This window comes from Anguilla anguilla, chromosome 6, assembly GCF_013347855.1.
Source record: "Anguilla anguilla isolate fAngAng1 chromosome 6, fAngAng1.pri, whole genome shotgun sequence".
Classification (NCBI taxonomy): Eukaryota; Metazoa; Chordata; class Actinopteri; order Anguilliformes; family Anguillidae; genus Anguilla; species Anguilla anguilla.
The window spans coordinates 59685258-59697940 of record NC_049206.1 but is presented as its reverse complement, the minus strand read 5'-3'; the positions used below and the strand labels follow the sequence as shown (position 1 = coordinate 59697940).

General features: G+C 50.4%; 1 protein-coding gene and 1 long non-coding RNA gene across 3 annotated transcripts; one reads left to right on the top strand and one right to left on the bottom strand.

The window, feature by feature from the left end:
* Positions 1 to 130: 130 nt before the first annotated feature.
* LOC118229983 lies at positions 131 to 1858 on the bottom strand. The gene is made up of 3 exons (XR_004765773.1): positions 1779 to 1858; positions 448 to 606; positions 131 to 326 (listed from the first exon to the last, which is right to left on the bottom strand). It is a non-coding gene; the product is annotated as an uncharacterized LOC118229983 (long non-coding RNA).
* Positions 1177 to 11513, top strand: mtmr9 (myotubularin related protein 9). Of its 2 annotated transcripts, none has more exons than XM_035422587.1 (11): positions 1177 to 1310; positions 2454 to 2661; positions 3594 to 3702; positions 3979 to 4104; positions 4233 to 4406; positions 4720 to 4937; positions 5810 to 5971; positions 6546 to 6687; positions 7344 to 7564; positions 8769 to 8920; positions 11195 to 11513. In XM_035422587.1, exons 2-11 carry the CDS (start codon positions 2480 to 2482, stop codon positions 11356 to 11358), a joined length of 1650 nt encoding a protein of 549 aa, XP_035278478.1. In that variant the 5' UTR covers positions 1177 to 1310; positions 2454 to 2479; the 3' UTR covers positions 11359 to 11513. The 2 variants fall into 2 exon arrangements, with proteins under 2 accessions (XP_035278478.1, XP_035278479.1); XM_035422588.1 differs by lacking the exon at positions 1177 to 1310 and adding an exon at positions 1342 to 2285.
* Positions 11514 to 12683: the final 1170 nt, after the last annotated feature.

Below are 12683 nucleotides of genomic sequence, written 5' to 3'. Positions count from 1 at the left end.
GCACCATATTCACTGACAGAAAATACCCCGCAAATACACACACACACCCACACACCTGCCCACGCACACACCCACATACACAAACACACATGTGCGCACGCACATGCACAAGCACACAGACACACACACATTGCACGAAAAATGATTTCTTTAATCAGCGTGATTTAGTGGTTAGTAAGATGCCATCTTTGCTGTGGGCAGCTAAAGCAGCACGGTGGCTTGTGGCCCAGAACCAATGCCGGACTGTGCCAACATGACCAATCCAGTCTGGCGTTTGCCAGTGTTACTGTGCCAAAATGATGAGACCAACGTGATTATCGAAGCGTCTGTAGAGTAAAACACTAATTATTTGCAGTGAACAAGATGCCCTTTAAATAACATTTCAAATAAAATGTTTACTTTCCTTTTAGTTGAAACAATATTTCATCCCATACGTTGAAACCTTACATTTTGTTTCACTGGCAGCATTTTTGCCAGAGGCGGCAAGCCAGAGGCTTTCTTTGTCTGTCCCCGTCACTGGATGCGTTTGGTGTTGTTGTTTTTGCTGACACGGAGCACTGAAGTGGATAATTACAACTGAGAAACGCCCAGCATGGATCTGTTTAGCTAACAAAGGAGAAATTGATGATCTTCTCGCACAAACAAAACACCCCACATTATTATGCTGAGAGATCCAACAGCGCCATCTTATGGTGACTTATGACACAATCATGATTTATTTCTCTATTATAAGTGGATGGGTAAAGAATGCTTACATGAAGTATCTATCTATCTATCTTAGGCCAATTCCATAAATACTAAACTTGCACTGTCTTCTGCACTCGTATATTAGTATCGTAATTTACACTCGTCGAAGAAAGCCTATTTGAATTTACCATGGTTAAAATACGAATGTTGCATTGTAAGAAACATGGGTATTCATTAGGCATCAGAGCTCCGTTATCCGTGACAACCTTACCACAGTGCGTTAGGCTTTTTCTGTCTCTTCTAATGGAGGTTCCTTTACTCCATATTAACCCGATATTATGTTATGCCAAAACATGTAAATTGTTATCATTGTTAGGGAAACAGTTAATTTACGAAAACCACACTCCTCTCATACCCTGCGCAATTTTCATATGTAGGTGCATTAAATTACAGATCTGTTTATCTTTCTGACCGATTCTGAATCGACTCTGGAGCACAACGTATCCGGAACTCACATTTCTACGTTCGTCACGTTCCAATCGGAGTGTTTTTGCAGTTGCAAATTACTTCCGCATTTCCGTAGTCTTTAGAGTGAAAATTGCCAAGCAACCGAGAAGATAAAGGTATGCTTTTCACTTGACGGCATTTGTTTGGACCACATTTGGCCATGTCCGAAGCTGATCTGCTGGATATTACAAATTCTGTTTAATTTACCTGTCGATGCCGTTATGTATGTATGGTTGTTTTACTCGCAGCCACGACGTTAGCTAGGTAGCTATCCTAGCTCCTTATATTAATTTATCATAGCTAACTGCAGCTAGTTTGAGTGATGACAAGTCATTTCAATAGTAGCTACCAGCGGTGGCTATGTATGGCTGTATTAACGTTTGTTCGCCCCACTGTTCAATATTGCTCAAGCAACGATGCTTGATTAGCTTGGTAGCTGATGGGTAGCTAGCTGTAACCAGGTTGTTTTCTGCAGTTGTCACGGGATCCGTCCTTCAAATAACGCTGTACACTACGTGTGTGAAAGTTCACTATTTTAGGTGTGGCTTGTTGTATGCACGTTGGAATCTACTGCAGCAGCTCACCCGTAGTTGCTTATTACCCTCCGAATTTCGAACCGAACCGAACTGAATTATCGAGCTTGACTTAGCTTCGTGCATATTCAGTGGTTTAGCGGTCGGCTCCTGCCACAAGTCGGTCATCTGATGCAGTAGCATGGGGAGTAGCTGTAGTCTCGAGATTGCGTAATTTGCGCCAGCTTTTGTTAAACCTGCATCAATTACACAACAACCTATAGCTTGTATGACTAATTCCCAGATTGAAAGATCTGGTGCAATGAAGATTAGTAGCTTAATATTTTTTTAATCAGATAGTTGAATTCTTAGTCAGACAAGGAATCTGTTTTCAGGAAAGTGGTTGAATAACTAGTCATGATTAATCAGATTCTTTCGAAATATAAAATTACGTAATCTGTCACGAGGCTTCTCGGCTAATGTCGAAATGTCAAGCGAAAATGACTGGCACACCGTCTCCTCTCTGACCCGAATGATCGGCAAATAAAACAAAAATCACACTTCACAGCCCAAATAAAAGTAAGATAATTCAACCGGTGTGTTTTACTGTGTGCTTTTAATGGCTTTAAGTCAGTGTGATGTCACTGACCATTAAAACTGAATCCCAGCAGCTGTGATGTGTGGGTGAGTGATAGCGTGTCTTCCCGTCCTGAAGAGAGAACTGTCTTTCCCCCTCCGCTCCTGCAGAGGGCGCTGTGGTTCTCTGTGCCAGGATGGAGTTTGCGGAGCTGATAAAGACGCCGCGCGTGGACGGCGTGGTGCTGCACCGGCCCTTCCTGCCCACCGTGGAGGGTACGCTGTGCCTGACGGGACACCACCTCATCCTGTCCTCCCGCCAGGACAACACCGAGGAACTCTGGCTCCTCCACTCCAACATCGACTCCATCGAGAAGAGGTCAGAGGTCACGCCGCTCAAGCCACGCCCCTCTGGAGTGGCCAGTTCTGCACAATGCACAGCCCAAACCGGGACTTGCTGAATAAGGTTTTTGTGGGCTGAGGTGATGTACCTCACATAGAGACAGTGGTATCTCGTTGTTACCTTTCACAGAGCAGTTTTACTGAGGCTGCTGCTTGTGGGGTTACACAGTTATGTGTTATGGCTTGTAAGCAACACTATGTTAATCTCAGTTAAGACTCAAGACCACACTGCTTGGCTTCATATATGGCTTTAACTTTAGATTATTTAGCATTAACCCTTTAAGGTGTAAGATCGCGAATATGCGATGGGAATGTTCTTAACTGAGAATTCGAATGCTGTTGTAACAATCACTACTGATAATAGAAAGAAAAGGAGTTCTAGAACACTGACAAAGGACTTTGAAAAGACATTCTGAACTGTCCACAGTAGACACAAAAATGTGAGCAGGAGAGCGTTTTTGAGCTTAACTTTCTAAGTAATGCGTCCTGTGGAAGTGAGCTGCTTAGACAGACAGGAAGTTGTGGGCGCAGGTCAGGAAGTAGCTGTGATTGTGTCAGGTTGTGTCTAGTGGGCGAATGTGACTCAATACAGTGGTTCCCTTGGGTGTGGAGGCTGTTTGTGGTGGTATGGCGTGGTGAATATAGCTCACTGGGAGGGTGTGTTTGTAAATCGGTGGGGAAGTTGCGATCGTGAACTTTGGTGGGGGGGGTGTTGATATTGTGGCGATGCGCCTTGATGAGTCTATTCGGGGAAATGGCTATCATATCATGGCTCGGGTTCAGAGTGCTGTAGTGCAGTTTGAGGGTGACTCTGCTCTGTGACCCTGCAGAGTGTGGTTTGGGGGTGACTCTGCTCTGTGACCCTGCAGAGTGTGGTTTGGGGGTGACTCTGCTCTGTGACCCCCTCAGGTTTGTGGGTTCCCTGGGCACCATCATCGTTAAGTGTAAAGACCTGAGAGTGATCCAGCTGGACATCCCTGGTATGGAGGAGAGCATGAACATTGGGAGCTCTATCGAGGTAAGCAGCCCGCCCCCCACAACCAAAATCCCAACCCCCCGGTCCCAGGAGAACTGGCTCCTGAATCTGACAAGGCAATTGGAAAATGTAACAGAAATATCCAGGACGGTTTCATTTTGACATGACTTTATAACTTTTACATCTGAAAACATTATTGAGGAACAGTCCATTGAAGTTGGAATATTCATGCATTTTTGGCCAGGGTCATTACACTGATTTTAGATCTATATGTGCCACAACCAAAAATCCTGAAACCCCCCTCCTCCCCCCCTGAAGGCATTATCCACACTGGAGTCTGTGTCCCTGATGTACCCCTTCTTCTACCGGCCCATGTTTGAGGTCATCGAGGACGGGTGGAACTCCTTCCTGCCCGAGGAGGCCTTCAAAGACATTGAGTCTGCGGTAAGACGACTCTTCCCAGCAGGCCACACTCCGGCTGGGAGTCAATGGTGGTAAAACTACATTTCCCATGTGACACTTTGTTAGGCTGTCTCACCCACCAATGCCCGCTCTTTCTCCCCCCCCGTCAGACGGACGAGTGGCGACTGAGCGGCGTGAACAAAGATTTCGCGGTGTGCCCCTCGTACCCCGCCCTGCTGGTGGTGCCCAGGGACATGGACGACGACACTCTCCGCAAGGCGGCCACGTTCCGGCACGGCGGCCGCTTTCCCGTCCTCAGCTACTACCACAAGAAAAACGGCATGGTGAGCGAGGCATTGTGGGTGTTGGAGTTCCATGGGTCATTCTGTATTTCATTCAGCCTGCATTTTGAACGTTGATGGAAAAATCAGTACTGGTAACTGGGAGCAATGGAGCCCTAGAACACTGATTTTGAAATTTTGAAAAAACATTCCAAAGAACCTGTTCGTCTGTGGGGTAAATTGGTGCATGTAGAAAGAGTCAAAAGCCTGCCTAGCTGGGGGGAAAAGTGCTGTAAAACAAACAGAATAAATGATGAGTTTTTCCTTTGCATTGGATGAACGCTTCCCCCCCCCCCCCCCCCCGGACCGTCCCCAGGTGATGATGCGAGCAGGGCAGCCGCTGACCGGCACGAACGGGCGACGGTGTAAGGAGGACGAGAAGCTGATCAACGCCACGCTGCGAGCAGGGAAGCGCGGTTACATCATCGACACGCGCACCATCAACCAGGCTCAGCAGGCCAAGGCCCGCGGCGGTGGCTTCGAGCAGGAGGCCAACTACCCCCAGTGGAGGAGGATCCACAAGGCCATCGAGAGGTCAGCTCACCGTCCCCTTAAACCCTAATCCCTAACCCCGACCCTAACCCAACTACCCCCAGTGGAGGAGGATCCACAAGGCCATCGAGAGGTCAGCTCACTGTCCCCTTAAACCCTAATCCCTAACCCCTACCCTAACCCAACTACCCCCAGTGGAGGAGGATCCACAAGGCCATCGAGAGGTCAGCTCACCGTCCCCTTAAACCCTAATCCCTAACCCCGACCCTAACCCAACTACCCCCAGTGGAGGAGGATCCACAAGGCCATCGAGAGGTCAGCTCACCGTCCCCTTAAACCCTAATCCCTAACCCCGACCCTAACCCAACTACCCCCAGTGGAGGAGGATCCACAAGGCCATCGAGAGGTCAGCTCACCGTCCCCTTAAACCCTAATCCCTAACCCCTACCCTAACCCAACTACCCCCAGTGGAGGAGGATCCACAAGGCCATCGAGAGGTCAGCTCACCGTCCCCTTAAACCCTAATCCCTAACCCCGACCCTAACCCAACTACCCCCAGTGGAGGAGGATCCACAAGGCCATCGAGAGGTCAGCTCACCGTCCCCTTAAACCCTAATCCCTAACCCCGACCCTAACCCAACTACCCCCAGTGGAGGAGGATCCACAAGGCCATCGAGAGGTCAGCTCACTGTCCCCTTAAACCCTAATCCCTAACCCCTACCCTAACCCAACTACCCCCAGTGGAGAAGGATCCACAAGGCCATCGAGAGGTCAGCTCACCGTCCCCTTAAACCCTAGAGCTTGCACAGTGCAAAAATAATTTTTTTGAGCAAGTGAGAACTTGTTGAAAACTATGGTTCCTGAATGGAGCAGTTTTAGCAGTGAGCTGCTAATGTTCTGTGCTACCTGTGCAGGTGGAATATTCTGCAGGAGAGCCTGATCAAGCTGGTGGAGGCCTGTAATGACCAGTCTCCCAGTATGGACCGCTGGCTCAGCAAGCTGGAGGCCTCCAATTGGCTGACGCACGTGAAGGAGATCCTCACCACCGCCTGCCTGGCCGCGCAGTGCATCGACAGGTGAGCGTAGCCATGGAAACGCCCGTCCGTCACGCTTCCTGAAGGTTCGGCCCCGGGGCAGTCAGTCACGTTTTCGAAACAACCCATAAAAATTCCCGAGTTAGAAGTCTGCATTCCTGAGGAGCTGAGAAGTCACCTTGAGGATATTGTTGGCGCCACAGTACAGAAACTGTGTGTGGTGACTTGCAGGTCATGGCAGATACAAGCTTCCTTCACTCTGTTTTGATGTTGATGTAAAATTTCCCAGCATTCTCCACACCAGGGCTGCCTGGCCCTGCTCTTGCAGATCTACTGTCATGTAGGTTTTCATTTCAACCCCAATTTGTCACACCTGCTTCTACTAATTAGCAGCTCAATGAGAACTCTATTGTAGCTGTTGAATGAGTTTTGCTTTGTTAGGGTTGGAGTGAAAACCAACAGGACGGTAGATCTCCAGGAACAGGGTTGGGCAGCTCTGACGGTGAGAGTATTCACTCTGGCGAAGACCATGGTGTGTCCATCAGTAGGCCTGCTGGAACACTGTGTGTGAGAGGTTTCCATGGCGGTTATACCTGTATTATGGTCTGTTTGGCAGGGAGGGTGCGTCCGTGCTGGTCCACGGTACCGAGGGGACCGACTCCACCCTGCAGGTCACCTCTCTGGCCCAGATCATCCTGGACCCGGCTTCCAGAACCATCCGCGGGTTTCAGTCCCTGGTGGAGCGCGAGTGGCTGCAGGTGAGAATGTGGAGACTACTGCTAATCACCCAGTAGCATTAGCATTAGCATGTGTGCTGCACTGCAGCAGTAGCATTATGTTTGATGTACAGCAATAGCAGTAGCATTAGCATGTGTAATGCACATTGGTAGCAGTAGCATTAGCGGTATGTGTATGCGTGTGATGTACGGTGTTAGTACCATTAGCATTAGCTCATGTAACAGGCTAACAGCAGTAGCATTAACAGTATGAATGTGTAGTATTAGAGGTAGTATTAGCAGTATGTATGTGTTTGAATGATGTGCTGTATTAGGAGTAGCATTAGCATGTGCAATGCTCAGCAGTAGCATTAGCAGTATGTGTATGAATGATGTGAAGTATTAGCAGTACCGGTAGCATCAGCATTAGCATGTGTCACGCACAGCAGTAGCATTAGTGTGTACAACATGCAGTAGCATTAGCATGTGTAATGTGTAGCATTAGCATGTGTAGCACACAGTAGCAACAGTAGTATTAGCATGTTACACACAGTAGCAGCGGTAGCATTAGCATGTGTAATGCACAGTAGCAGCAGCTGTAGCATTAGCATGTGTTACACACAGTAGCAGCAGCTGTAGCATTAGCATGTGTAAAGCGCAGCAGTAGCGTTAGCGTGTGCGATGCGCCGTCCCTGCAGGCGGGCCACCCGTTCCAGCAGCGCTGCGCGCAGTCGGCGTACTCCATGGGGAAGCCGCGCTGGGAGGCCCCGGTCTTCCTGCTCTTTCTGGACTGCGTCTGGCAGATCCTGCGCCAGTTCCCCTGCTCCTTCCAGTTCAACGAGCACTTCCTGGTGCAGCTCTTCCAGCACGCCTACGCTTCGCAGTTCGGCACCTTCATGGGGAACAACGCCGCCGAGCGGTCAGTAGCCGCTAGTCACTGGCTCTCCTGTAGTACTGTGTGCGGCCTGTAGGGTGTAAAATAGTCACTCACTCTCCTGTAGTACTGTGTACGGCCTGTAGGGTGTAAAATAGTCACTGGTTCTCCTGTAGTACTGTGCGGCCTGTAGGGTGTAAAATAGTCACTGGCTCTCCTGTAGTACTGTGTGGCCTGTAGGGTGTAAAATAGTCACTGGCTCTCCAGTAGTCCTGTGTTTGGTATGTAGGGTCTGTGAGTGCAGTAGGGGGTGGGTTTCGGGGGGGGGGAGGAATGTCTCAGGTGGGTGCGATTTGGGTCAGATTTTCTCGCCGTCCCTCATATGAAACCGGGCCGTTCTATAGGAGGGGAAACCGAGTCAGAGCCGTGTGGAGGTCCGTGAGAATACCACAGACTCAGAGCCTCTGAAGCACAGGGACATATTTACAGAGCGTCTGAGGCGTCATGTGTACATTTTATATTCAGGACACGAGAGGATATCTCACATCTGTGACATACGGCGGCCGGCCTACATACAGACCTTTATGCTTCTCATGTTGGGTTTGGTTGGGCTTGGTTAGGGCTGAAGCTAAGCAGGGCTGGAAAGAAAGCTTGTGAAGGCCATTATTGCATTCACTGATTATCTCTGCGGTATATTGCCTAGCCTGACATCTCGCCACTTCCTCCCATAGATCCTGCCGCTTCCTATTTTAGCCCTCCTTTGCTTCAGTACGCTGTGGTATATTTCCCAGCCCTAGCAGGATGTGCGGCTATACTGCAGTGACTCCTTCCCATACAGCGCCACCCACTGGAAGGCCCTGGAAACGCTTTCTGTTTTTGGTTCACATTTCCAGATCGTGTTTATGTATTTATTTGTGGAAGGTGTGCGTGTCATGTAGTGTTATTAGTGCTTGTAATTGTATTGCCTATGCAGAGGTGTCAGGGTGGTCAGTAATTATGACCTCATCCCCAGCGTCTGGACCCTCAGGGCCCTGACCCCTGACCTCCCAAACAAGCAGGGCAGAGCCTGGGGCCTCAGCTGGTGATAGAGAGTCCCAGTGGGAGTGTTCTCCTGACTGTGTGTGTGTGTGTGTGCCTGTGTGTGTGTGTGTGTGTGTGTTTGTGTGTGTGTGTGTGCGTGTGTGAGCATACCTGTGTGTGCATGTGCGTGTGCGTGCGTGCGTGTGTATGTGTGTGTGTGTGTCTGCAGGGTTAAGCTGAAGCTCTCTCAGAAGACGGTGTCTCTCTGGTCGTGGGTGAATCGGCCTCAGCAGATGGACCGCTTCCTGAACCCGCTCTACGAGCCCAACAGCCTGGTCATCTGGCCCTCCGTCGCCCCTCAGAGTCTGCTCCTCTGGGAGGGTAAGAGCTCCCCGACTCCTCCTCCCTCCTCCTCTTCTGTTCCTGCTTTCGCCTCCTCTTCTGCTCCTTCTCCTCTCTTGCTCCTCCTCTCTTCTGCTCCTCTTCTCCTGCTCCTCCTCCCTCTCCTTTTCTGCTCCACCCCTTCTGCTCCTCCTCTGCTGACCTCCTCTCCTGCTCCTCCTCTCCTCTACTCTCCTCTTCTGTTCCTCCTGTCTCCTACTCCTCCTCTCTCATCCTCTCCTGCTCCTCCTCCCTCTACTTCTGCTCCACCTCTCCTCCTCTCTCCTTCTCCTCTCCCTGCCCTCAGTGCTGCAGTTCTGAATTCCCCAGCAGGTGGCGGTGTTGAGCGTGTGTTAGAGTGCCGTGTCTGTGTGTTCTGTCCCTGGCTACGTTGTGAGGGAGTTATCAGCAGGTGGCGCTGTTGAGCGTGTGTTAGAGTGCAGTGTCTGTGTGTTCTGTCCCTGGCTACATTGTGAGGGAGTTATCAGCAGGTGGCGCTGTTGAGCGTGTGTTAGAGTGCAGTGTCTGTGTGTTCTGTCCCTGGCTACATTGTGAGGGAGTTATCAGCAGGTGGCGCTGTTGAGCGTGTGTTAGAGTGCAGTGTCTGTGTGTTCTGTCCCTGGCTACATTGTGGGGGAGTTATCAGCATGCTGGAGCTGAGCTGGTCAGGCTGCCATTACCAAGGTCACATGTGTGTAATTAATGCTGGGGGGGGGGGTGATGGGGGGGGGGCAAGCAAGGCAGGAGTGTAGCCTTCAGCATGCAGCATGCAGTTCTGTCCCTGACCGACAGACAGACACGCAGACGGACAGCAGGACAGACAGACAGACACACACAGATTGACAGACAGACAGATAGAGAGGTTCTATCCGCCCACTGTCTGGGACAGGAGGTTCCCGGTTGCAGGTCTGTGTTCTTGGCAGGAGGAGGTGGATTGCCAAATGTGTTTGTCTGCGGGATGTCCCGGAGGAAGACAGGGCACCTCTCCTCAGGCAAAAACACCAGACTGCGGGATTCTCCTTCTCCTTCTGTGATTGGTTGGCTAGGAGCTGCAGGTTCTAATTGACTGGTTTTGGAGTGCAGGTTTTGAAGAGTTATTTTTGTGGTGCAGGATCTTGGTTGGCACTAGGGTGTAGGATCTGATTGGCTGATTTTTAGTCGCAGGCTTATGATTGGCTGGTTTTGAGCCGGAGGTTCTGATTGGCTGATATTGGGGCACAGGGTCTGATTGGCTGGTTTTGGGACGCAAGTTCTGATTGGCTGGTAGTGGAGCACAGGGTCTGATCGGCTGGTTTTGGGGCGCTGGTTCTGATTGGTAAATGGTAAATGTACTGCATTTATATAGCGCTTTTATCCAAAGCGCTTTACAATTGATGCCTCTCATTCGCCAGAGCAGTTAGGGGTTAGGTGTCTTGCTCAAGGACACTTCGACACGCCCAGGGCGGGGTTTGAACCGGCAACCCTCCGACTGCCAGACAATCGGTCTTACCTCCTGAGCTATGTTGGCTTATAATGGTGGTTTTGTGAGTGGAGTCAGTGCTCTGACCTCATGATCTGACTGGAAGAGCGCACGTGCATGAAGCACCCCACCCCACACACACCCCCCACCCCCCCATCCCCACACACACCCCCCGATGATATCACATATGGCCTGAGGGCTCGCATGACTAAATATGGCACCAGTGTGACATTGTACAAATACTTTTTGAAATCCTGACCTACTTATGAGCAACCAGACACACACACAGACAAACACACACACAGGCTGGCAGGAGATACAAATGCACACATGCACGCTTGCACGAACACACAAAGCCAGTAGATACAAACACACTTACACAAACACACACACACACACACACTCACATACACAGGCAGGAGATACACACACTCACATACACAGGCAGGAGATACATACACTCACACACACACACACACACACACTCACACACACACACAGTTTCACACACTCACACACACACACACACAGTTTCACTCACACTCACACACACAGACACACACACAGTTTCACACACTCACACACACAGACACACACACAGTTTCACACACTCACACACACACACACACACAGACACACACACAGTTTCACACACTCACACACACACACACACACACACACACACAGTTTCACTCACACTCACTCACACTCACACACACACACACACACAGACATACACACAGTTTCACACACACACTCACACACACACACAGGCCGTTCTCAGCGATGTGACGCTGTCCCCTGTCCCTCTCCAGGTGTGTTCCTACGTTGGAACCGCTCCTCTAAGTGCCTGGACGAGGCCAGTGAGGAGATGGTGCACATCATCGAGTACAACAAGGACCTGCAGGCCAAGGTCAATGCCCTGCGCAGGCAGCTGGCTCAGCTGGAGACCCAGGACAGCCCACTGGACACGCCCTAGAGTGGGCGGGGTAACGATGACTACGCCCACTTATAGCCCTTACACCACCCCCCTCCTACCAGCCCTGCTCCCCAGCCAAGTATGCCAACTCCCAAAAAGCTGCTCACTAAACCAATCTGCTGCATGCATAAGCTCACACACATACACACACACGCACTCTCACACTCTCAGACACACAGACACACACACTCTCTCACACTCTGACACACTCTCAGACACACACCCACACACACGCACGCACGCACTCTCACACTCTCAGACACACACACACACGCACGTACACAGGCGCGCACACACACACACACACACACACACACACACGCACTCTCACACTCTCAGACACACACACACACACGCACACACACACACGCACGCACGCACGTACGCACGTACGCACTGTCTCACACTCTCAGACACACACACACACACTACAGCATTGCTCGCTCTCCCTGACATGGTCTGAAGGAGGATTCTGTCTCGGAGAGTCCAGCTGCTCTAAGCATTAAGAAAGGATGTGAGAAGTGATGACTCGCCCTCCGGTAAAGAGCTGAGTACAGCAGCACTACCTACAGCAAACCACTAATAATCCTGACCGTAATAACAATAATAACAGTGATCTGCTTATGATCACCTGGCACATGTCTCGCCTACACGTGAGCTGGTGTCTAAGAGCAGGAAGTTATCACACCTGCTGCTTTTTTCACTTCCTGTGTTCTTACGCAAGCTCCTTGCAGGAAGCATCACCACTTCCTGTGTGCTTGCCTGGGCTGTCTAATCCATCTAATCGCCCAATCAGTGCCCAACCTCACTAATGCTCTTCTGGCCGAATGAAAGAAAAAAATCCCTGCAGCGATGCTCCAATATCTAGTATAAAGCCTTCCCAGGAGAGCGGGGGTTGATATTGCAGCGAAGGGTGGGCCAACTCCATATTAATGCCCATCATTTTGGATACCAGGTGTCCACACACCTTTGGCCATGTAGTGTAGCACCATCTTCCCACTCTCTGTGTGCTTGGTGTGCCTCTCAAAGGAAGCAGCTCAACTTCCTGCGTGCTTGTCTGGACAGGAAGTAGCACCGGAACGCGTGTAACGCGGCCTTCTGCTTTCTGTGCGCTGATGATTCATAGCATGCCACACGTTTGAAGTCAGGCGCTAATAATAAAATCACTAAATTCCCGGTAGACGTACCGGCGGATACCGGCGACTGTATCCATTCGTGTCTCGGCCAGCGTGCGTGCCCGTGTTTGGTGGAGTTTCTGTCTCGACGGGCCAGAGGATGCACTTCCTGACGAAATTCACCTTGGCGTCACAAAAAAGAAAAAAAAA